At 36.7% G+C, this 27,446-nt stretch overlaps 1 protein-coding gene across 1 annotated transcript in view; it reads left to right on the forward strand.

The window, feature by feature from the left end:
* Nucleotides 1-27,446, forward strand: part of LOC127634003 (serine/threonine-protein kinase OSR1-like) — a 71,136-nt gene that overhangs the window by 13,761 nt on the left and 29,929 nt on the right. The window contains exons 2-3 of the mRNA XM_052113391.1: nt 8,644-8,756; nt 23,572-23,680. Of these exons, the coding sequence (XP_051969351.1) occupies nt 8,644-8,756; nt 23,572-23,680 (222 nt within the window). The remainder of the gene's footprint in view (nt 1-8,643; nt 8,757-23,571; nt 23,681-27,446) is intronic.

Here is a 27,446-nt window from a genome sequence, read left to right on the forward strand (position 1 = left end):
ACATATGCAGTATGTTTTACCTCCCATTGCTCTTATGAGAAACTGTGAACCGTGTACAATTCTCAGAATTGAAGGTTTTGGGCACACTCTCTTTCTATTGTAAGTGTGACTTCTGTCTCGCAGCCAAAAATGGGTTTGTCCCATTTGCTTCAACCCTGCTTTTATTGATTACATGCAATAGCTGTCTTATTGGGAGATGAATTGTATTAAACCATATAGTCCAGGATGATTTCTCAGTAACTTGTAATACTTCAATCTCCCCTGGTTCAGTGTCTGTGTGTAGATAGCCCACGTTTTGGCGTACACTAAGCAGAACCATTGTTTGATTACTTTCTAGTGGAATTAAAGTCGTTTTATTGCTCTGATCCTTGCTGTTCTTACCACCTCAGAGAGCATGGAGTCTCATCGGATGGAGTCTGACCTATGGAAAAAGCATGGCGCTCAGGTTCCTCTGGCCTGCACTGGAAATGTTTGATTACCACTGTTGCGTAACTATGGGCAACTTACTGCTGAGCCTGTCTGTCTTGATTAGCTATAATGCTGTAGGAAATGTCTGTGACTGTAAAGTGAAACAGAAGCTGTTTTTTGTTTAGGTTGATTTGAGTTGGAAATGTATTTTTCCATGTCAATAATCATATTCTGTTCCGTAATAAGAAAAGAGGTGCCAGTCTAAAAACAGATAATGCAGGGCTCATTAATAAAGATGGCCTGGGGCCAATGTAAGAGAGTTTTGGTCCAGTCCTATAGTGTCAGTGTTTACATCCTTGTGTGCCAATGATTTATTGATCATGTATGTGTTTTTTCTTGCAAACTTAACATGATATTTTAACATAATTTTTTTGCCAATTTCATTGAATTCTGCTGATGTAAACATATACGTATAATATGTACAAGTAGCCTAATATATCCTCTTGCTTGCTGACATAGATGGGGGTTTTGTCAAAATTGTAACTTTGTTGTTTTCAATCATCAATTAGAATGGGTTGAAAATTATACACAAATCAGAAATGTTTCTGCCAAATTTGAGTTTATAGGTGACAAGGAGTTATATTATTGCTTTAAAATATCCAGATACTATTGAAAATTACAAATGGATACACTTTAAAAGGATAACTCACCCAAACATTAAAATGATCATGATTTACTCACCCTCATGTTGTTCCAGAACCCATATGGTCTTCTTTCCTCTGTGTTACACAACAGGAGATGTTACATAGACCAAACGTCATCATTTACTTTCATTGCATCTTTTTTTTCGTGGTGTACTATCCCTTTAAACTTGCATCTAGCAAAATATAGTGAGGTTTATGCTTCAATAAATAAATAAAACAATTTGTCAATGGGCTGAGAAAAATAAACGAATTCAAGAAAACAAATCCTATTACTCTAAGAGTTCTGTAAGTATTTATTTTTATTTTTAAATGACATGAAGAAAACGCCTATATTACTACTTTTACTCCCTCCATCTGCTCCAACATAACGGTCTGTGTGTGTGTGTGTGTGTGTGTGTGTGTGTGTGTGTGTGCACGTGTGGTTTTGGAAAGCGGGAGCATGGCTAATTCAATGGCTAGTCTGGTGAAAGTTCCAAAACAGCTGAAATTGTTTACAACAACTTTAGGTTTATCTTCTTTCAAGCTTCTTGAGATTTTTCTTTACTTACATTTTACATTTACATTTATGCATTTGGCAGATGCTTTTATCCAAAGCGACTTACAGTGCAATTACTACAGGGACAATCCCCCCAGAACAACCTGGAGTTAAGTGCATTGCTCAAGGGCACAATGGTGGTGGCCGTGGGGTTCAAACCAACGACCTTCTGATTAACAGCCCTGTGCTTTAGCCACTATGCCACCACCACTCCTTTACTGGAAAACAAGAGAAAAATACAGAGTAAGGAAATGCTTTGTAGGCCATTTAATCATGCTGAATAGAATAGTTGTCCCTTGAGCTGCAAAACATATATATATTTTGTGACTGAATATATATATTTATTTATATATATATATATAAAGTGACTGAATTAAAAATGACCAGAATAGCAATGGATGAAACTGGAAATTGCATATTTCTTGGCTGTTTAAACTGTCTCCTTAAGCATTTTTCATCCAATAGACATCGCTAGTCAAACCATGGGCTGTGTATTTATATCGGTAAACATTTGCTAATGGAACTGAATGAATCTGATTCTTGATTAAAACCAGGCATTTGTTCTGTCGGGAAGAACCCACAATCTGGAATGCGACCAAATAACATCAGCGGTTGGTTCTTCTTTTTTTTTTTTTTTTTCTTCTAATTTTGTAACCTGGTAACCTAATATTGAATCATTATATTCAGAAACCAGCAAACAGGCCTCCATAAAATCTTGTTGCTGTGGGACAGAGGAAAAAAATGATTACATGTAAATTAACAGATGAACCTTTGATGCACTTTCAGTGTTGTTTGTGTGTTTTGTTTGACCTCCTGAATAGGGCAAAAACTGCTTGAGATAAGTAACCACTTTGTTTCATCACACCTGTATTACTAACGGCTCATAAGTGACTGAAAGATGTCTTTGATATTCACACAGGTTTATGTTTATATAATAAAGTATTATGACTTAATTACATTTGTTATTGGGTTGCTAGGCTACTTTTGAATTACTTCCTTCTTTATGATGTATTGGTTGTTTTATACAGCGCAGAGGGCAGTTCCCAACAGTAACATGTTCTAACCAGGCACAGTGCAAAAAGAAAGCAATCACGTTTTTATTGGTCACTTTGTTTCTCTTCCACACCTTGCTGGGTAGCCTCACACAAAGTAAAATCTCATTGGTACAAAATCCCACTCTGCATAGCTGTACTGTAAATACCAAATATGTTCTGATTAGAGGTCGGCCGATATTGGTTTTCCGATCTTTTGAAATCTTTTTGAATACTGATATGTGCTTGTTTTTAACCTCTTATTTGAACCTTTTATTTGAAAGACAAAATGTAACACAAATAATTACTTAAGATAGACAAAATTTCTCAACAAATAAATTTATTGAATACTTGACCAATCTGCACTTGTACACTTCAATTAAAAATGTATAATGTAAAAACATATTTATAAATAATGTATAACAAATATATTAAATAAACAAAGCAGGTGTTACGAACTGCTCCGAGACACGAAGGTTGAGATCCAAATGCAGCTTTAATTAAGGGGCAATCCAGACACGTAATCCAATATTCAGAGCATCCAAGAGAAGCACAGGCATAACTAGGGATGGTATCATTAAGGTTTTAATGGTATTACTACTCTTACCGATACTGCTTATCGATCCGGTACTTTAACGGTATTCTTAACAGTTCTTTTTAAGATAAACATTATATAGGCACAGTGATTTAATTTCAGGAAGGTCTACTAACATTACTGTTCAGGTGTGGTCTAAAAAGAAATCTAATAAAGTAATCAATTGTAAAATAACAGTTTAGTTTATCATAGATAGATTAATGCTTATTAGTGCAGAAGTAATTCATTCAAGAGCTGTAAGTGATTTTCTCTTTGCCTTTTGTTGTTTGATTCACAGTAACGGCTCAATCGTCAGCATGTTTATTAGACTGCTTCCCCTTTAAGACCGAGTTCAGATCTAATAGCCTCCTGATGTACCATATTTTCTCCCAACTATTTCCATAACTACGTCCATTTAAGACATAAACTGTGATTAAGTGAAACTCCAAGCCGGTCGTTTTGACATATGTTTGTGTATAGTTGTGTTGTTTAGACACATGAAACCCAAAGTAGTCTATACTTTGCTTGTCTCGTTGTGGTCTGTTTCGGAGCGCGCGCCGCCTCGGGAACTGTATCTCTTGCGCTCTTTTTATTATTAAACGCGTCCCGCAATTTAGCAACAGTAGCTAGACTGCATTTTACAACAATCACCGATCGCTGCTGATTCTGACATTAAGTTTGAGTTTTAGGGAGAAATGTCAGTGCACCGCTGTGAAGGGAAGGAAGTTGTGCTAGACAGAATGTGGCTTATGTATAAATATTATTTTTATAATCTTTGGAAGGCGAAATCTAAAATAAAATCAGACTAATATCACAGATCTAAACCAGGCTACGTTTGAATGTTTAGTTCTGTCCTCCGTCGTCACTCATTAAACAGGGCTCATGTTGTGCTCGCTGTGGCACCGCGTGAGGGAGATCTCTCTCTCTCTCTCTCTCTCTCTCTCTGACTGCGAATAGCTAAATTGCATCACAGAGAATAGTTTCATATTATTATACATAGAAATGGCTGGCGAGATAAAATACACTTTCTCTTTATAGCAATAAAGAATGTATTTTCTTAATTTCTCCAGTACTGACAGCAGAACCGGTAACGTCCGAGCTTACCAAAGCCAGTCCTTCAATAGCATATAGTGCGTTGGTATCTTTTTTATTACTTATTTCTCTGCATTGAGTGACAACCCTCTCAAATATAAGACACACAAACAGAACAAATAAAAGTCTCAGATTCACTGTCTGTAATTGCAAAATTCTTGCTTACTTATTGTGACATGATAGCAACCCTTCTGCTGTGATAATGCAACTTCAACTACGCTGTCAATATCCAAAGTAGCCGAACGTAATGTCGCCTATCGCGTTTGTCGCTTTTTTCTTGAAGTTGGCAGTAACATATAAAAAGTTTTTAATTAAATATAAAGAAGTTATACAAATTTAATCCTTACTGTTTTCTCCAAGGAACTTAGCTCCTTCCTTAGGCACTGGATGAGGTCTGCTCACTCTGCTGGAAAATGACTCTAGGGGCAGTGTGCATCGAACACGTGTTCCACAACAACACTAGGCTGCCCACAGATGCGCCTGCCTAATAATCGGCTTGATATACTTGGATATTGGCCGATGCCGATTATGTTAAAAAATGCAAAAAATCGTCCGATTAATCGGTTGACCTCAAGTTCTGATTGGCTTTGATTGTGGCTCTTTGCACAGCATTTTCATTACAAAAGTTGGTTTAGTTATTTTAATTACTGCAATGGGAAATATGTATGTATTTTAAATTGTAAGGTATTTATAAAAATGCTTAATGAAAAATTAAACCACTAAACTAGTGATTTAGACAACAAATCTGTCTGCAATGAAAGATACCCACTTACTTTTTCTGATTTCTCCATTTACTTTAAAACAGGAATATGTACTCTTTTTGCCCCATTTCACTTTAAAGATTTCTTGTGACCTCTTCATCCACTGTTAGCCAACAGTGGCACACTCCCATTCAACTTTAGTACAGTCTTCGCCGATTCATCCATCACAACCATTACTATGTTAGTGTGTGGGGAATTTACAATTTAAACTGTATCCTCTTTCCTTCTGGCGAGCAGGACTGTTGAAGTCCCTAAATTGTGTATAGCATATGCTCACAAATAATGAGCTTGTCTCAGATTGATGAAAGTTACAAACATGTTGATTGGGTAACATGTTTCTCTCCGTTGGCACTGTTGGGTAGTCCTGGGGGCCAACATGCTGTGACTGCTCCAGATTTTTGTGTTCAGGGCCAGGCCAGAATGTAACGAATGGGAAAATCTTTCAGCACAGAAGAAGATGATCTTATTGTATTATTAAAATGAAAGTTGAGTTGTGTTGAACTTAAAACCTGTTCAGTCATCATACAGATCAGTTTGCTACACATGAGTAGAGTGAGTTTTCTTGAGTCTTGTTTATAAGCTATTTTTGTACTTCTGTTTAACATGATCTTTTAAAGGAATATTCTGGGTGCAATGCAACTTGGGTTCTGTTATAGAAAATAATTTTGACTCGTTCCCCATTTTGTAAAAGCGAACCGAAATTAGGATAATGCAATACAATGGAAGTCTAAGGGGCAAGCATTGCACTGGAATAAACTTTAAAGTAAACACTATTTTGAAAGTACCATACAGCAGGCAGCACAGTTGCTCAGTGGGTAGCACTGTCGCCTCACAGCAAGAAGGTCCCCAGTTCGACTCCTGGCTCACCCAGGGATTTTCTGTGTGGAGTTTGCATGTTCTCCTTGTGTTCGTGTGTTTTCTCTGGGTCCTCCTGTTTCCCCCACAGTCCAAAAACATGCAGTGAATTGGAAACTCTAAATTGCCCATTGGTAAGAGTGTGTATGTCTGTGTGTGTTTGTCCAGTGATGGACTGGCCAGGGTGTTTCCCTGCCTTCGGTCCGAGGTAACTCCTGTCATGACCACATAAAGTCGCTAATAATAAAGTTACTAAGTTCAACCGAGACAAATCCACCAACAGAAATTGTGTCTGTAACACATTACCAAACAATATTTGTGTTATTATGACAGATGAAGTGACAGCGATTATACACATCAATTAGAATTCATAGTGAACAAACAAAAAACTTTTAAGTTTCTAAAAACATTCTCACAGAAGTAATTTGTAATGTGATTACTTTCCCCACTTACTTTTTGGTAAAAGTAATCTTATTACAATTTTTTAGAGAAGTAAGTAGTAATTGTGTGGTGGACTTTTAGTAACTAACCCAAAACTGCACAGAACATTTGTTTAATGAAAACATTTTAGATATACTTTATTCAGTTCAGGCTCATGATCTCTCATCGTGTGGTTTAATTTTCTGATAAGTTTGCCTAGACACGATCCTGTCAGGCCTGTTCAGCACTGTATTTTTTAATTAGAAAATGAGAACTGTTGTCAGATTTTTCCTTTTAATGCTCCCTAATCCATGGTGCCCTGCTGGTGCAATCAGAATGCTAAACAATGAGGACTTTGTTATTAATAGGCCATATGGAGTACAGCTAGTTGATTAAAGATGATTAAAAAAATTATCTCTGCCTCAAACCAGCACAATAATATGTAATTTATATTCAGCTTGGAGTGGAAACTTAGGTACATTTACATGCTGATTTACGAGGGTCTATGCTCCCATAGAGTCTGTCTTGTATTATTCAGGTTGTGAGGACCGCGACCTTCCGTTCTCAATTTTCTTAGTTATACTGTCTCCAGTATCTTGTCTGTTTGCTCTCCTTTGCCAGTCTGAGGTGCATGAGCAGAACCTCATTAAACCACTCTATGGATTAACCTTAGCAGTAAAGTTGAAAGCCAAGTATAGCACTCAAATCCTGTGACTTATGGTCTGCTAGGGCTTAATAGTCTTCTCGCATGAATGTCCATTGTTACCGTGACACAGGAATGTTTTGATTTAGCATTAACCTGTCAACTCTTTTCCAAATCTTTCTCAGGCAGTAAATGTAATGGACAAACCTGAGCACTGCTCATACTAGGGATGTACAAAACTTTATCCACCTTTTTCCTGAAAGTGGAAGTGTTCCACGATTCGACTTTTCAATTTCCGTTCCCCAGTGTTGACATGACATTAAGCGATGGCCCGAGGTTAGTAACATTGATATCATTCATTATTTTGAGTTGTTATGACAACAAACAACTGCACAAGATGAGCCTGAAATTCATTTTTACACCAGGAAACACTTAAATGGTTGTTGTTCTCCTCTGGATCGCTCGTTTTGGCAGTTTTTACTTTGCATCTTGAGACCAGAAATACAAAACAGGCAATTAGAATCATCATGGCAGTGGTTGGTCAGGAAAACTGTGGATGGGCTATATTTTCTAAATCAACCAGTTGGTCAGTTGCATGAACTTCTGGTCGACTAATCAGTCTTAGTGAAGCCCTGTATAATTAAGCTGGATTCAGGCTCAGTTTGGGTCCACTTCAGATACATTTTATTATGGAATGTTTAAATAAGATACTTTCTTGCCAATATGGCTATATGGAGACAGAATGCAGAGGTCTCACAATGCAATTTTAAAAGTAAAACTATTTATGACTTGGCTTTGGTGGTGGTGTGGCTGAATTTTAAGACAGCTTTTCCAAGAGAGTTGACTTTGAAACTGTTAAACAGCTAAAGCCCAGCACTCTGTCAGCATGCCAATTATATAAAAATGAAATCTCCAAAAATCATCCTCACTATTCAATCTCACATTATTACTTGTTGGCTGATCATGACCCATTCCTAGCTCAGATTTGACTTTGCCTTTCAATTGACATGTCTACTACACTGGAGACCCAAGCATAAGCATTGCAGTGTTGGGTTCATTAACAGCCTACTGTTCTCTGTACTCCTGGGTTATCTGGGAAGTAGTAAATGGGCAAACTCTGTCTTAAGAGAAACAAACCGCTGTGGTGTAAGACTGCTAAGCCCTTGGGATGCAGGCATTACTTGCCAAAACAGCACAAAGTGGAAACCTTTTCCTTATTCTGTGCTGCCTTGTTGGACACCAAGCATGCCCAACAAGTTTTCACCAAGTGGTGAAAACTTTCAGACCACTATCAAGGCCTCCGATTTGGGGAAGAAACCTGCTTCTAAGGAACTTATTTTCTTTTAATTCAAAATATACAATAATTCTGTTCTTCTGTTTGGAATGTAGTCACCTAAAAGGGGCCATATCATGAAAAACACAATTGTCATCTTTCTTTTCAAATGAAAGTGTTCAATGTACTGTGTAGACCTACTGTAGACATACAGTAAGTGGAATCATTTCAGTTATGGATCTTGAACAAAGTCGCAGTTTCTCTGTGCTCCTCACTCTGTTCTGGCTTTGAGTCATGTGCAGCTTCTGATGCATGAAGTTTAACACAAGTTATGTCCTTTGTTGCAGGGAGTGGAGCTACAGCTGTTGTCCAGGCTGCCTACTGTGTTCCCAGGAAGGAGAAAGTCGCCATCAAACGCATCAATCTGGAAAAATGCCAGACCAGCATGGATGAACTTCTGGTATTGAAACTACTATTATTGATTATTTGTTTGGTTTATGCATTGACGATAATAGATATTATCACTGGGCCACTCTCAGGCACTTCATTTTGAATATGCAGAAATCCAAATGCATCCTACTTTCTTAAAACAGATTTCTGATCCCATTGTGTTTTGATGGAAAAAAGTTTGTCTTTCGACTTTTAAGTTAACCAATAGCCAAATAGCTTGTTTTAAGCTTGTGTTGTAGATATTGCAAAATTTCAGAAATGTTGCCAGTAGAATTTACATAATTAAATGAAACATTATATTTCATGTTCTAATGGTTATGACAATAACAGCAAATAACAATAGATTTAAAAAGCAGCGTTCCGATATCGCTTCATTCTGGTATGTAATGCACACTTTCTTAAAATAGTGTGTTAGTATTGGTATGGAGGCAAACCACACTCTCCATATGGGAATTCCTCTTCAACATTTTCTGCTTAAATAAATGGAATCTGTTTGGCATGCTCCCAGCAGTGTAATATTTAAAGGCTGCATATGACAGATACCACTGTATATTAGTCATGGCTTATAAATGCCAACAGCTTTTATGAGCTGGCTGTGAACGAAGACCATACTGGGTGGAATGGTAGATTTTAATGCATCACATCTCTGCATTTGTTTAATTTTTTTTAGGCAATAGCTCCGTATCTACTAAAATAGATACTGGATGGATAAACCAATTTCTCATTTGTAGAGGCTTTTTAACACTATAATAAAATCCTCACAATTAACAGGAGTTTTGGCAACCGATTTAAAAGACGGTGACTTGCAATGATATCTTTAATTTCATGCAAGACGAGTAGCGGACAGAGATTCAACTGTTTCCAGATTGCCAGGAAACTATCATTGAACCAAAGGAAACCTCTCTGGTTTTTCTAGCTTCATGCCAGGGTTTTTTATTTCTTAGTCAGAATTTCCCCTTGCACTTTAATGTGCTGACTAATACAAGGTTTAATCCCTTTCATTAAAGTGCATTAACAAACATGCAAAATTAGTCTCTATTCCAGTTCCACAACATCATTTGCTGTTTACTTTGAAAGTTTCAGAGTTGGCCTCTTTGTTACATTGGCATGTCAAGGTACAGCCCAAATTATTATTTCCATACATAAGTCCTTTCTACATAAATCCATTCCACTTCCCAGCTTTAACTTCATCTTTCAACATCTTGAGGAGCTCAAAAGGTCATGCTTTTGTTTCCTCGTGACCACGGGGAGACGATTTAGTTGGGAAAGCTCATATTCCCGATTTACTTGCAGGGACTCAGTTCTTCCCACAACCAGGTGTCTTACAGAAGAGTTTGAAGGCATGGCTGATATTATCCCTATACATCGAGGTGGTCAATATACCAGTTTAAATACATTTATATTGTTTTTGAGGTTATGCAAACACTGCCACATAGCAGGGATTAAACATTTACAGAAAGAGCTTCCACACTAAGTAAATTACCTCAGGAATGATTAAATAACACCTTTTAATCAACCGTGCATTTATCAACACGTCTAATATATAGTCAATAAAAAGGTTTCAAGGATCCAAATTCAAAGCAGTTGTGTGGTAGAGGGGTTTGCTTTAGAATCAAACCAAATTCTTAACTTGTCTAAAAACAGAGATGCCCCATTTTTTTGCTGGATAAAATAGTGTTTTTAATTTTGATTTGAATAATAGTTCTTTAAATGTTGGAAAGGTCTACAATTGCTTTGGACATTGTTTTAAATAAAATAGGAACTTTCATTATGTTTTCTGATGCTTTTTAATCTACACTCACAGAGCACTTTATTAGGAACACCTGTACACCTTATTCATGCGATTTATCTTATAAGTCAATCATGTGGCAGCAGTGTAATGCATAAAATCATGTAAATACGACTCAGGAGCTTTAGTTAATGTTCAGATCAACCATCAGAATGGGGAATTTTTTTTTATCACAGTGACTTTGACTGTGGCATGATTATTGGTACCAGATGGGCTGGTTTGAGTATTTCTGTAACTGCAGATCTCCTGTGATTGTCACGCACAACAGTCTTTATAGTTTAACATCCAGTGAGCGGCAGTCCTGCAGACGGAAACGCCTTGTTTATGAGAGAGGTCAGCGGAGAATGGCAAGACTGGTTCGAGCTGACAGAAAGGCTACGGTAACTCAGATAACCGCTCTGTACATTTGTAGTGAGCAGAAAACACACAGAATGCACAACACGTCAAACTTTGAGGCAGATGGGCTACAACAGCAGAAGACCACATCGTGTACTTTATTAAGACCATAGTGTTCCTTATAAAGTACTCAGTGAGTGTATTTGCCATACAAATTTTATAACTAAAATGTTTTAAATTATTATTGGCCAAAAATCTCAAGAATATTGCAATGTAAATATTTTTTTATCAACCAGCCCGACTTGTCCCAACAGTCTGTTCAACCATCAGTAAATGGAGACTTTCATACAGTTGAACTGAAGTAAACCCTTAGGAATAACTGGGGTGAAAGTTAGAGAGAGAGATTCTTGGAAAGTTAGGGGTCACATGGAAAATGTTCAGTTCAGGTTTCCTCTCATGCGTTCCTCGCCTTTAAGACCTGCTGAGTGCTCTCCTAAACAGAGGAGGCATTAAATTAAAGCCAGATTGCTCCTGAAATGAGCTGGAGGGGCTATCAGCTATTGCATGCATTCTGCACGGAGGGCAGTGCTCTGAGGAAATTCTTCAGAGAGGTTTGGGACAATTTCACTTATGATCAGGCCAAATTACTGAAGAATAGCATGCTCTAGTTAATCCCGACATGCCAAAGCTGTCCAAAAAGCTGTCAGAAAGAACAGGACTGTGCAATCAAGTCACAACTCAGAAGCTTTGTGATTGTGTTGTGGGATGAGCAACAATTTTCCTCTTTGAGCTGAGATCCTGTCGCTGCCATTGACGTCAAGATTAATCTATAGTGGCTCCACTGTCTTTCACCACAGTGCTTACTCTATGGGGACATGATGAGACCTTCCCTAGGCGTTCTGAAGTCACATGACTAGTGTCTGAAAATTGTTCATTAGATGACAGTGCTTGAATGTACTGCATATCTTCTATATTGATTAGCTGCCTTGAAATGGGCCATGCAGGCAGATCCAGAAAGACTGAGACCACTAAAGTGAAAATGCTTCTATTTTTTATTTTTGTTATGAATTTTTTTCCCCGTTACAAATAATAATAATGTTATTATTATTATTATTATTAGATAAGGGATTTCTGGGTCAATATGATAACTGATAATTCACAGCTCGTTATTACCAAAACGATAACTTATTTAAAAAAAATAGTTACTCCTTTGAAAAAAAGGTGTCATCTAAAAGTTTGGAAACTCTTAACTCTTATTTAAGGTTTGGCGAATGTAACATGAACCAGAAATGTGCCTACATTACAGATATATGCTGATTTGAATGAGCAATAAATGACAACACACTTGCATAAATATTATGGTGCCCATTTATATGAGGATTTACAGTAACCCTGATAAAACAGAGAGAGAATAATTAACTTCTAACAGCTGCATTAAACCAAAATGAGGTGCTAAATTAAACACATATAACGAACATTAAACAACAAAACTGTGTATATATATGGTGTAATGTTTATGCTGCCAGCTAGACTGCGAGTGCAGCGGTGGTTTGTGTGTATGTGTGTGAGTGCATTGTGATCGTGCGTGTCTCATTTACAGGTGTTTTTTACAGCACTTGTCTGTCAGAGTTTCATTGTATAACTTGTATAATAATGGGAATAGGTAAAAACATTATACAGTCATAAAGTTAGAAAAATCTCAACTCGTAAAATAAACGCACTACATAGACCAGTTTCTTTAGCCATCTCACATCGCTCCTTAAGGATTATTTAAAGATCTATGCACCATGTTATGTTGTGTTTGGGCTTGTTGTATCATTATCTTTGCTGTAAGTAACACAATGCTATTTTCCATATTCTGTTTATATTTCATGAAGTAATATGCGAAAATGGTATTCTGATTTTTCCTGTTACTGGACAATAACAGTGGCTGATATGTCAACTGCCAGTAATATATCAGCGGCCGATATATCATCTGCCAATAATAATCAGCGGCCGATATGTTGTGCATCGCTAAATATCAAATGCATAACAATTTGAGTGAAATTGGCATGAATTTTAGAATGTATTTGTATTTGGCATGTCCCCTTTTTGCTTTAATGACATCATGTGTACAAGCTGAAATGGACTCCAAGTTTCTGCAACACCTGATGATCTATGTTAATATTCCAAGGAACATCTTGCATACTCCAATGGAAGTAAGAAAATCAAACATTTGTACAATGGTTAATGTCACAAATGTACTTATTTGATTAGTGACCCAGAAATGGTGTAGAATCGTATATATTTCTTATTAATTTTACATCATAAAACTTCTTTGTTTCTAATCATTCAAAATCACATGAAAATAGCTTTATGTTATTTCTGTTTAAATTACATTTTGAATCCCAGATTTTCATAGTTGTCTCAGACTTTTGGATTCTATTATAGATATCTCGCAGTGTATTCAAAATCTCCTTATATTAGTTCACAAATGTCAGTCTTTTGAATATGATGATTTCTGAGTCATTTGCATTCTTTTCATTAAGATTTTAATTTGCATTCTGAGATGTAAATGATATTGTGGTTCAGGTGTGTTTCTGCTGGAGAGTAATTTTTCCTTTGGTACCGATCTAAAAGGTGCAAAATTGGTTTAAACTAAACTTGACTGTGGCATGATTGTTAGCATCAGATAGGCTGGTTTGAGTATTTCTGTAACTGCTGATCTCCTGTGAGTGTCACGCACAACAGTGTCTAGAGTTTACTCAGAATGCTGCCAAAAGAATCCTGTGAGTAGCTGTTCTGCGAACGGAAACGCCTTGGTGATGAGAGAGGGCCACGGAGAATGGCCAGACTGGTTTGAGCTGACAGAAAGGCTACGGTAACTCTGATAACCACTCTGTACAATTGTAGTGAGTAGAATAGACACAGAATGCACAAGAATCTATTGTGGCTCCACTGTCTTTTACCACAGCGTTTAGTCTATGTGGACATGATGAGACCTTCCCTAGGTGTTCTGAAGTCACATGACTAGTGTCTGACAATTCTCCATCAGATGACAGTGCTTGAATGTACTGCATATCTTCTTTACTGATTAGCTGTCTAGAAATGGGACATACATGCAGGCAGATCCAGAAAGACTGAGACCACTGAAGTGAAAATGCTTCTATTTTTTATTTTTGTAATTTAAAGATTTTTTCCATTACAAATAATATTATTTGGGATGCACCGATAAGACATTTCTGGGCCAATATGATAACTTATCATTAACAGGTCATTGTGACCAATACAATAACCGTTATTTAAAAAAAACAAAAAAAATTACCTTTTAATTTTTTAACGTACTGCTAGCTAATTAATCAAAAGTTACTCCTTTGAAAAAAAAGTGTCATTTAAAAGTTTGGAAACTCTTAACTCTTATTTAAGGTTTGGCGAATGTAACATGAACCAGAAATGTGCCTACATTACAGATATATGCTGATTTGAATGAGCAATAAATGACAACGAACTTGCATAAATATTATGGTGCCCATTTATATGAGGATTTACAGTAACCCTGATAAAACAGAGAGAGAATAATTAACTTCTAACAGCTGCATTAAACCAAAATGAGGTGCTAAATTAAACACATATAACGAACATTAAACAACAAAACTGTGTATATATGGTGTAATGTTTATGCTGCCAGCTAGACTGCGAGTGCAGCGGTGGTTTGTGTGTATGCGTGTGAGTGCATTTCATGAAGTAATATGCAAAAATGTTTGCCCCCAAGTAACATGCATGTTTTGTCGTATTTTCATTTATTCCTTTATGAAACATAAAGAGAATCTGGGAAATGGCATGTCATCGTAGGCAGTCAGAGATTTTCAGCTGCAAGCAAATATACCGTAACAAATTATTGGTGAAAATATCAGTGCGATAATAGTATTCAGATTTTTCCTGTTACCGGCCAATAACAGAGGCCGATATATCATCTGCCAGTAATATATCAGTGGCCGATATATCATTTGTCAGTAATATATCAGCGGCCGATATGTCATCTGCCAGTAATATATCAGCGGCCGATATATCATCTGCCAGTAAAATATCATCTGCCAGTAATATATCAGCTGCCGATATATCATCTGCCAGTAATATATCAGCTGCCGATATATCATCTGCCAGTAATAGTATTCAGATTTTTCCTGTTACCAGCCAATAACAGAGGCCGATATATCACCTGCCAGTAAAATATCATCTGCCAGTAATATATCAGCTGCCAATATATCATCTGCCAGTAATATATCAGCGGCCGATATATCATCTGCCAGTAAAATATCATCTGCCAGTAATATATCAGCTGCCGATATATCATCTGCCGTTAATATTATTCAGATTTTTCCTGTTACCAGCCAATGACAGAGGCCGAAATATCATCTGCCAGTAATAGATCAGCTGCCGATATATCATCTGCCAGTAATATATCAGCGGCCGATATATCATCTGCCAGTAATATATCAGCGGCCGATATATCATCTGCCAGTAATATATTAGCTGCCGATATATCATCTGCCAGTAATATATCATCTGCCAGTAATAGATCAGCTGCCGATATATCATCTGCCAGTAATATATCAGCGGCTGATATATCATCTGCCAGTAATATATCATCTGCCAGTAATATATTAGCTGCCGATATATCATCTGCCAGTAATATATCATCTGCCAGTAATAGATCAGCTGCCGATATATCATCTGCCAGTAATATATCATCTGCCAGTAATATATTAGCTGCCGATATATCATCTGCCAGTAATAGTATTCAGATTTTTCCTGTTACCAGCCAATAACAGAGGCTGATATATCATCTGCCAGTAAAATATCAGCGGCCGATATATCATCTGCCAGTAATGTATCAGCGGCCGATATGTCATCTGCCAGTAATATATCCGCGGCCGATATGTTGTGCATCCCTAAATATCAAATGCATAACAATTGAGTGAAATTGGCATGAATTTTAGAATGTATTTGTATTTGGCATGTCCCCTTTTTGCTTTAATGACATCATGTGTACAAGCTGAAATGGACTCCAAGTTTCTGCAACACCTGATGATCTATGTTAATATTCCAAGGATCATCTTGTATACTCCAATGGAATACTCCAAAAAATCAAACATTTGTGCAATGGTTAACGTCACACACTTACAATGTCACAAACACTGTAAAAAATGTCAGTAATTTTAACAGTAAAATAGTGTAGAAATGCTACAGAAATAAAATGTTAATTGATCAACAAATATTAACCGTAAAATATACAGTAAAATGTTTTAATATATTTTAAAAGTCAATACAGTAGTTTTTACAATAAAATTATGTAAAAATGAAATAATTTAAATGTAAAAAGAACGATTTTCCTGTATGATTAATGGTAAAAATAAAAAGAGTACATGTAATTTTTACAGTAAATTATTGTTAAAATTACAGTAAAAAACTGTAATCGGGCATTCCCACAATTTCCTGCATGACCCATTACATTTCATTATATTTTATGGGAATAGTTATGTTTCTTCTTGTTTTTAATATCAGTTACGTACACTGGGGTGTTCTGTGAGATTTAAATAATGCAGTAAACATGAACTACATCAAATAAAACACAGGTGTTACCATGATGGCGTTTAGTGTTTGTGTGAGTGATGTTGAGCACTGTCTCTATATGTTTATTGGTCAATGCTCCTGGAAGAGCCATTACTGATGAACTTCATGTCATCATGTGTCCTTCTGTGGTCACTACGGTGATTAACAAATACCTCTTAAAGTAAACAACAGATTTTTACAGTTTAAGAAGGCATGTTCATTTTACTGTTTTACTGTAAATTTAACAGAGTTTTGTGTGTGTGTGTGTTTTTTTTTTTACAGTACCAGCATGTAAATTTCAACCATTTTAAATTGTACAGGTTGTTATGTAAAGTGGTTTACATTTAACTGTATTTTTTACAGAATTATTCTGGCAACCACAGCTGCCAAATTTGTTTTGTAAAAACAACAGGATTTTTTTTACAGTGTAATTATTTGATTAGTGACCCAGAAATGGTGCGGAATCGTATATATTTCTTATTAATTTTACATCATAAAATGTCTTTGTTTTGAATCATTCAAAATCACATGAAAATAGCTTTATGTTATTTCTATGTATAAATTACATTTTGATTCCCAGACTTCATAGTTGTCTCAGACTTTTGGATTCTATTATAGATATCTCGCAGTGTATTCAAAATCTCCTTATATTAGTTCACAAATGTCAGTCTTTTGAATATAATGATTTCTGAGTCATTTGCATTCTTGTCATTAAGATTTTAATTTGCATTCTGAGATGTAAATGATATTGTGGTTCAGGTGTGTTTCTGCTGGAGAGTAATTTTTCCTTTAGTATCTAAAAGGTGCTAAATTGGTTTAAACTAAACTTGTGTTTTTCTTAAGTCATCTAGATTTCCTGCTGATCTGTTTCAATCTGATTTTCAAGCTTTTAAAAAAGGTGCTTGTTTAATGTGCCATTAAATACCTCCCTTTTAGGTAATTTAATGTCCGCGCTCAGTTGGGAAAGAATAATTTTCTTAAATTGGACTTAATGGATCTCTTTTTTTTTTTTTTTGTGCACTAAGTTATTACAACAAAAATATTATAGAGACCCGTGCATGCAGCATTTTTATTAGGATTGTTTTTATTAATAGGCACAGCCATGAAGTTATGCTTAACTTTTACCTAAGCATTGGAAGCCTACAGAGAGTGTAAGATTAAATGCAAAACTCTGATCTCTTTCAGAATCCTTAAAGTAATTTCTACAGTAAACCCAGCACATGATGACTGGAATTCTGTTTGTAGACTGAAAGCTAGTGAGGCAGACAAAACATGGTAAAGAGACCAGGTCATCTACCTGGACACTTGGTTTTAATTGCCATTGTTTAAAGTTGAGGTACTGTTGCAGGAAAACGTATGTGAACCCGTGTGTTATAGGTCTGATCCGCAATTACAGGATACATTTGGTGGAGGTTATTGTTGAAAAGGAGGATCAACCAGGTATTAAATCCATTGTGCACCATGTGAATGTTTACAGAATGTGTTCAATGAATACATGAAAAGATGTCATTGTTTGAGTTTTATTTTTTCAGCAGACTGTTTTTGTGTATTGTTGTGACTTAGTTGAAGATCAGATCAAATGTAATGACCAATTTATGCAGAAATTCATATACTTTTTCCTGCAACTGTTCTTTTCAGTAGAGAGTTTTAAATACATTTGAATTTGACTGATTAACCGATCTGACACCGAACTACAGTGAGTTTACCCCAGGCTTTGGCAAACGTAATTCAAATGGAAATGTTAACTGGGGCAAAAAAGCTCTATTTCTACAGAACATCATATATTGAGTTTTTACATGCGTGAGGAAGAAGGAAAGCATTTTTCCTTTAGGCCGAGCGACAGAAAGGCTTACAGTGACATAACAGTGAACAAAGAATCTCATTGCTTTGCCTTGCCTATTGTCCTCTGGAAGTATACGAATCGGGTGGCAAATGGTCTCTTGATGTCACCCTCCCCACATAGCCCATTGTTTTCCCTCTCTCTGGTAGACGTCGACCAACCAAGCTGAGATGACCCTCGGCTTCTACTACTGTGAGTACGCACATGGAACACTAACCAGTGAACTTCCAAAGCTTGGTCGTGTACGTTATTGTTTTTGTACCCCTCAACATGATGTCCGTCGTTCAACAGGGCATGGCCTTTGTGTAGCCAGACAGGCCAGGCTGACTTGACCAAACTGAATTGTTTTATTAATTCCAGCTTTGGTACAGAGGGGTGGAATGTACCCAATAGCCCACAGTTTGGGTGTTAGTGTCCTCACAGTGTTGGCACTGACAAACCTTTGTATTATCATGATTATACTTTAAAATAATTTTTTTAGGTTAGTGGAATCATGGTTCATGTTTACAGGGTTCATGTGAGTACTTAGCTTGGAAAGTCAGATTATGACCATGAAGTTGTTTTTTGAAAACTCTAAAAGGCTGGTTTTCTGTCATTTTGTGCCTTTCATTTTTCATTTTACCAGAATCAAATTTATGTAATTAATCACAAAATGTCTGCATTTCTAGTTGGTAAATCTTTTTAACCATAATTGAAATGGATTACAATGCAGCATATGTGAAATATTAGGGATGGGTCTAGTTGTCCTAAAACCAACTAGTCCATTAGTGAGGTAAACGACTGATAAGTTATCTGGATTTTGTTCTTATATTGTTTTTTATTTATATTTAAGCAGCAGATTAATTAGCGTGCTGACAGCATGCTGTGTTTAAGCTGTTAGACAGTTTGCATGCTTTAAATGTGTCTTTTTTTTTTATTCATCCCTTTTTAAAGCACCACCACTGCTGCTATACACATTCAAACATATGTCTGTGACATGTTTTCACATCTCGCACTGTTTCTTTGAGAGTCCCATCATGAGACTTGCATTTTTAAGAGGGAGTGTCAAGGAAAAAAGTAGTCCATTTCTCAGAATTGCGTATCGAGACTCTTGTATTGGGTTCCATTCCATTGCACTCTGTTTATGAATGCAAGATTACATCTTATCTAAATGTCCCCTAAGAAACATGGCCCCTTGTTTCAGGGGTTACTCCAAAACAAATCTTCATTATTACAAAGGCCTCCTTAAGGTAACTTGGCCCGCCAGTTACCTCAATTTTGCTTTTTTTTTTTTAAGAAATGGAGGATTGAGTCTTATTTTGTGGTAATCATTATTATGTAACAAAGCTCTCGATTGAACCCGGAATATTCCTTTAAGCATCTTTAAAGAAAGCAAATCAGTGTTCTCCCAATATTATACAAATAGTAATAACTACATTCTTGACCAACACAAAATATGTATATAGTTTTAAAGCTTAGAAGCTGTACTTTACAATGCATTTAAGCATTATGATCAAAACTGAACAAGTGCTTCAAAATTTGCTGACATATCAGAAGTGTTCCGTTTTTACAATTTATTAAAAATGTTGCACTATTCGTATTATTGTAAATAGTAAAACATCAAACAGATCAAATAGCCATGTTCCATGTCTCATTGGAAAGCTCTCAAAGAGTAGAATGCCACCAGTATATGTGTTTTTCTAACAGACAAACATATAGAGAGTAATAGGTAAGTACATGTCTTTGACATACATGTTACATGTAAACAGATGTTGCTTGTAAGCCACATTTTCACTTATATCTTCAAGAAAAATAAACTGAACATACAATATCACAGACTGTTTCTTATAGGTGGAGATTCCTGTTAAAACAAGCCCACACACAATGTTATCAGATGCATAGATCATTAGATATTCCACACAAAGCACAGTGTGCACACAGCACATAATGTGCTATCTGGCTAAAAACACATTAGCTTTCCTGGATCAGATGACTCCATCGGAAATGTTATAGTACGTTGTCCTGTGTCATGGAACGCTAAACCAATTGTATGAGGATTCAGATCGCTGCAACCAGAGCTGGAAGTCATCCAAATATGGGCAGAGAGGATTGTTCACTCGAATTACATATGACCACCAGGAGATGGCGCCATGTAGCTGACACAGATTCAATGATGGACCAAAGGACACAGAACAGAATGACATTTCGTTAATCATGTCTGCATGCTTTGGAGAGAGAGCATATCTTTAGTCGTTGTGGTTGCATGTGTAATTCGTTTTTATGTAAAATTATGTTTTATTTAAGAGGCTTTTGGACACTTAGATATGTTTTCGTACACTAGGATAAATAATATATAGATTTGAGGGGGTCAGCAACATTTTTTAAAAATCAGCAGTTTCTTAGGCTGAGAGTCTCATAATTTATCTTAATCCATATCATTAAAAAATATAAAAAGTTTTAAATAAAATTATACCAAACAATTGACCCACGTTGCTTTTTTTTTTTTTTTTTTTAGAGGTATACAATATTAATTTTGGGCATGCCACTGAAACAAGAAATCTTTAAAAACACCTTCAGAACGTAAAGGGTTAAAGGAATGTTACGGGTTCAATACAAGTTAAGGTCAATCGACAGTATTTGTGGCATAATGTTGATTACCTCAACAAATTATAATAACTCTTCTTGATTTATTTTTGATAGGTGCTAACAAAGGAGGTGAATGTGCCAGTCCATAAATATTCAAATACTCCCCGTTTAAAATGTATTGCCACAAGGCATAAGCATTTTACATGTTAAATCAAATAAAATCAAATCCCTTTATTGTCACTCAACCATATACACAAATGCAAAAGTGGGTGAAAGTCTTGGGTGCGGTTCCAAGCAACATAGCAGTATGTCCATTACAATAAACATCTTTGTCTTAATGTTTTAAGTGTGCTAAAAACACTTACAAAGCCTTTTCAGGCTTAAATTTATTCAGTATTTCAATTTTGTTGCCATTATGACACTGTAAGCCCTTTTATTGCACTAAAATCATGTTGAACAAAGATTTTATCACACTAAAATCATGTTAACATGTATAATGTTTACGTCATATTTGAAACTGTGTGCATTTTAATGTTAATGGACTGTCTCCATTCACTTCCATTGTAAGTGCTTCTCTGTAACTGCAAGGTTTTTTATTTTCTGTGGTAAACAACACTGTGCTTCAAATTATTTCAGCTGAGCTTAAATTGTACTGAACCCAGATCGATTAGTCGACTATTCATTCAGACAATCCACCCAAACTAGCTGATTTTGAAAATATGTTGTTTAGCACATTCCCACTTAAGATGATGTGGTGTACAAAGGTTTAACAGCATCAATGTAAGGAAATCTACTTCACTGGGGAGACATGATCATCTGTAGGATCTATTTGTTCATCGGCTGGGATGTTGAGAGCTGGCAGGTCAAGTCAAGTAAATGTATTTGTCACCTGCACATCATATACACTTTAGCTCCCATCATGACTCGTCAGAGACCACTCCGTGATCAATGCAGTCACACTGAGTAAACTACAGTGGAAAGAGTAGCATTTGGAAGAAGTGCAAAAACAGGCTTTAGAGCAGTTGAGTCATGCTGATCTCATACTTGGGTCAGTGCCATTTCTGACAGTTCCTGCACTGAGCCGTAACTGCAAGAGAATTGTATGGGTTTGTTTGGTTTTTCAACACTAGCAGCACATTTTTAAAGCAGCAGTTGCACTTAAAGAAGTAAGTAACAGTCTTAAAAGTGTGAATCATGGTTTAACTGAGGCGAAATAGTGCCACTCCAGATCTGGATTAATTTTTAAACAAGTCTGGCTCAGTTGCACTGTTGGCAAACAGGTCCAATGCAGGTATTTATGTACTTGAGGTGGAATAGTAGTTTTTATTAGCCCACACGTATAGAAAGCACCTCTAGCTCTTCAAACATCTGCCACTGACCGCAAATATGCACAAACTGTTAAAGTAAACAACATCCATCCAACCATGCTGTAAACACCATGACACCTTTCTCATAATAACCAAGGTGTGTTAATATAAATAGGTGTATGTTACTGTCAATATCCATCAGGACAACAGCAGGGATCACAAGTAGTTCTTCCCCTTTCCTATTTATTTGCTTGTCTTTCCATTTGAAAAAGCAGTTGCATATGAAACCCTTGCAGCTTAAGATTGACAGCTGAGGTGATGTTGGCATTCTTTATGGTGAGGGCTTACTAAGGATATTACAAAGCAATTCTGCCAGTTCTCTTTACCTGTTAGGCCCGGTCTTATTCAGTTACTTGCAACAGATGTACAGCAATAAATAAGAGGGATTTACAAAAAGAAATCAGGCTCAACATAGCCCTCATCTTCATTTTCCATAAAAGAGCAACCAGGGTAAGCTTTCTGCAAAGCTGCTTGTAAAGGATGTGTGTTTTTAAAAGCGCTATAAAAAATTACTTGACTTGACCACAGTGTTGAGGCTTCAGTGTGTCCTTTGTCAGAATAATTACATTTGCCCTTTGGAAAATGCTTCATAGTCCACCATTCTTTACTTTAAACATCAACAGCATTTGTGGCATAATGTTTTTTACCACACAAAAGAATTGCTTGTGTTTGACTCGTCCATCTTTTTCTTTTAAAAAAAAAATCTGGGTTACAGTGAGGCACTTGCAGTGGAAGTGAATAGAACCAATCCATAAACATAAAAATATTCACTGTTACAAAAGTATAGCAACATGACGTAAATATTATGCGTCTTAAAAGGATTTTAGTGTGATAAAAACATCTTTTCTGTGGAAAGTTATATTCAATTTTACAACTTAGTTTCCATGACGACGTAAAGCCATAATCACTTAAACCCTAAAACAACTGTAAAAGCTACTAGCATCTAAAGAACTTTACAGCTCAAATAATACCCAAGTTTTAACAGAATAATTAATGCAAGTGCTTTTATAAAATGATATGCTTCACATTTCTGCCTTTTAAATCCTCCAAAAATTGGCCACATTTACTTGCATTGTGAGTTCCTCACTGTAACCTCTATTTTGCTTTTTTTTTTTTAAGAAATGGGGGGATTGAGTCTTATTTTGTGGTAATCATTATTATGCAACAAAGCTCTCGATTGAACCCGGAATGTTCCTTTAAGCATCTTTTAAAGAAAGCAAATCAGTGTTCTCTCAATTTGTGGGTTGGCTGAGTGAGTTAGGAAAGATATTGATCAATTCAAGTTACCCTCAATGAAAAGTGATGCTCAAAACCATCTCTCTCTCTCTCTCTACAGAAAGAGATCCAGGCAATGAGTCAGTGTCACCATCCCAACATTGTGTCGTACTACACCTCATTTGTGGTGAAGGATGAGCTGTGGTTGGTGATGAAGCTGCTCAGCGGTGGTAAGTCCCGCCAACCGGTTACATTTCCTCCAATCCCATTTCATTTATCTGATATGTTTCTAGATCATAGAATAGTCCTTCATCTTTCAAACACTTTGACTCTTGTATTTCTATTCATTTAATAATGTTTTTTCTACATAATGGAAATACTTCAGTCTTGAGTACTTAAAACTACACTATGTAACTTTTGGCCTTATAGTGGTTAAAAATAAAACGGCATGTGTCTTGCGGAAGGACATTGTTTTTAGTCGTGGTTTGTCTTTGCTCCTCTGCGCGGATGAATGTGGTTTGAGGCACCAGGGTATACATGAATACAGGACATTTTATCAGAGCGAATGGACAAATAAATATCAAAATAAAAGTGAAGACGAATATCCGAAAACATGTAATCTGAGCAGATAAGTGCCATATCATATGCTGTTGTTTTAAGTTATTGGAAACATTGATGTTTTGAAATAAATGACGTTACAAAGGTTATGCAACATTTGTTAACATTAGACATAACAAGTGCTAGTCTGATAAGGTCAAGCGTTGTAAAGTTTTTATATCTGCAGGATATTCTTGCCAAATAGAACACGGTAGTAACTAATTTATTGAATGTCATTGTTACCAACCAGTGGTCAACATCATTTCAAGACTCTCATGTCCTTGGCAAGCCTAGGACTGAAGGATTTATTTATATAAACATGAACATATATTACAGTATAATTATTGTATTTCACTACACACACACACACACACACACACACACACACACACACACACACACACACACACACACACACACAGACACACACACACACACACACACACAGATGTGTATGTGTTTGAGTGTGATTACACAATTATACATAAACCATATCAATAAAATATCTGACCTGTAGTGTAAAAAAAAATCCATCTCTGTGTCGCTTTTAAATCTTTTCATATTTCGGAGTTGTCACACCTCTAAAAAGTCAGGCCGATGTTGCTTCAGGTTTTATTACGAACTCTGTCACTTTCCCTTTTTGTTTGAAAACTCTGCTGTGTTTGGGGTTTCTTTGTTTTTTACAAAGTGATTCCCCAGAGGTTTGCCATTTTGAATGATCCATGGTAAATTTTTCTAATTCGTTGTGACAACAAACATTCAGCTTCAGCTACTCCCATACACACGCTACAGTAGCCAGAGTTTATTTTCTCAGTGTATGGATATGAAGTCAACACGCACAGGCGAATGACGTTTGTAGGCAATTTCCCTGCAAAATCCGTCCCGACAGCTCTAAAATATTTAGAATATAATCTAATTATTATAGGTTTATTCAAGTGTATTTGGGTAAATACATGGTTTGGAAGCTGGATTGTTGTTGCACACTCTCATTAAAAACATTTTGTTATTTTATTACTAAAAAAAAGTTAAATAATGTAGCTTTAAAACCACTGATTTTGTTCTTTTAAAAACCTGTTAGAATGATAATCAAGTCTGCAAGGGGCTCCCCCACTGGGTTAATCACAGACCTCTCTTAATTTCTGCAGAGAGACACTTTATACTGCTTGCAGCACAGAGATCTTGTAAAGATCTTGCCATTCTGGCCTTTAAAGAATTTCTTGTTTGACTTGCAGCATTTTACTTTGATTCTTAAAGGGATAGTTCACCCAAAAATGTAAGTTCTGTCATTTACCCATATGACTTTACTTTCTTCCATGGAACTCAACCTCCCTCAATTCTGAAGAAATGGAAGTGGAGCGTAGTTCTAGCGGGAAGACCAGCAGGTGTACATAATCACATCATTAGCTGGGTAACTCCTAGCCAATCGCACGTAAGCCATTGCTTTACAAGTCCGCTCACAATCTATCACATTGCTGTTTTGGTGTGCTAACACTGCAACCTCCTCCTCCCCACCACCACCACCAGTTGAGCCCTGTCCCACAGGGGGGTAGGCTCCTCGCCCCTGCCTCCTATCTCCGGCAGGACATGACGGTTCCGGGTACAACTCCTTCGGACTGCCGGACGGCCTACGCCAAAGAGAGAGACATCACCCCCCGTTTTACATCTATCAAATATATGGCATCTCAAACTTCACTCAAGCATGCGTGTCTTCCCGATAGAATTGTATTGCTGGTGACTGAGATAGTCAGCCCCTAACATCTCCTGTTGTGCTACACAAATTAAGGAAAGTCAGATGGGTATGGAGCAACATGAGGCTGAGTATATGACGATAGAATATATATTTTTTTAACTCTAGTATTCTTCCCAAACCCATTGCGTAAAGCCACTGCTGAGAGTTTGATGATATGTTTCAAGCCAGCGTGTAATGTTCTGTCCCAGACGCAGCCAAATGCTAGACAGGGAGATTATAGTCTGACTCACGCTGACACTGACAGCACAGCCTTTCCTTCCCCCGTTCTGAATAAAGGATGTTCATTTTACACCTGTCATCGGACGTCTTTCCCTCCTCTCTCTGCTTGGTGCTCATTCACCCTTGCTAACATCTGCAAACTGAAGATGCCAAGGTGGCCTGCTGCCTGTCTCAGATATGAAGGTAGGACACAAGCATCCAGACAGGCATCTCGCAGCTGGGCTCTTGGCTTCATGCCTGCCAGACAGGGCACATCACAGCGGGCAGCATCTTCAAAATAATGCCCCATCTCTTCAGTTGGCACTGTCGACTAGTTTACAAGGATAAGAAAGAAATGAGCAGTTAAAAATTAGACTGTTGTGGTGTAAAAAGGGGAGGGGCCTCAATTGTTAAGGCATATATTTATCAATCCAATAATGTGTAATAATACAGACTAGAGCTGGGCAATTCAGCTATATAAAAAAAAAGAAAAAACATTTCAGCCTTTTTAAAATATTTGAGATATACACTCACTGATCACTTTATTAGGAACACATGTACATCTACTTATTCATGCAATTATCTAATCTGCCAATTGTGTAATGTATTAAGTCATGCAGATAAGGGTCAGGAGCTTCAGTTAATGTTCACATCAACCTTTAGAATGGGTAAAAAATATGATTAGTGATTTTGAGTCTTAATGCTCTCTTACTCATGAGACGGATGAATCACAAAATTAGTGATGGAACTTCCGTAATTTTAAATTAGTCATATAATTTCAGTGACATGCTCTCAAGCACGGTATTGTTTCACATTGTATTCCTTAGGCACCACATTTTGCAGTTTGCAGTTAGCCTATAATTTTGAGGCCTTTTAGAGTATAATACATCTTTATCCATTCTCATTGTGACATTGTATAGGAAAGCCATCTCTGGCAGAAAGCCACACAAATGCTCACACTGCTTCATAACCTGGGCTGTTTGCTAGGTACAAAGGCATGTGAGATAGGAACACAGATCAATAACCTCATTCGCACAAGAGAGGTTGTCCTTCCTGGCCTCTAAACAACACTTTGAGATATTTTACAGCTAGTTGGGAGTTTTACAACTTCAGCACACACATTTGGATGTAAATGTCATCCATCCACAACTAAACATAATAGCTCAGTGTAGGAGGGGGGGGGCATCAGAGACACGTTTTGGACGCTTATCATATTATCATTCTGAATCATATGCACAGACAGATACGTGAGCGCTCACTCACACATACAGACACACAAAGAATTTCAACAGAAACGCAGTACTGCTGTCTTGAAAATTAATTAGAAGGTTTTCTCTTAACCTTCTGTCTAGAATGTGTCTTTTCATCCATCATTTACTCAGAGCTGTTGCATCTTTTAGGATCGTTGTGGTTTTAAGCTAAATGTTTAGTGATCTTTTTGGTTTTAAACG

Source organism: Xyrauchen texanus, chromosome 41, assembly GCF_025860055.1.
Source record: "Xyrauchen texanus isolate HMW12.3.18 chromosome 41, RBS_HiC_50CHRs, whole genome shotgun sequence".
Taxonomy (NCBI): Eukaryota; Metazoa; Chordata; class Actinopteri; order Cypriniformes; family Catostomidae; genus Xyrauchen; species Xyrauchen texanus.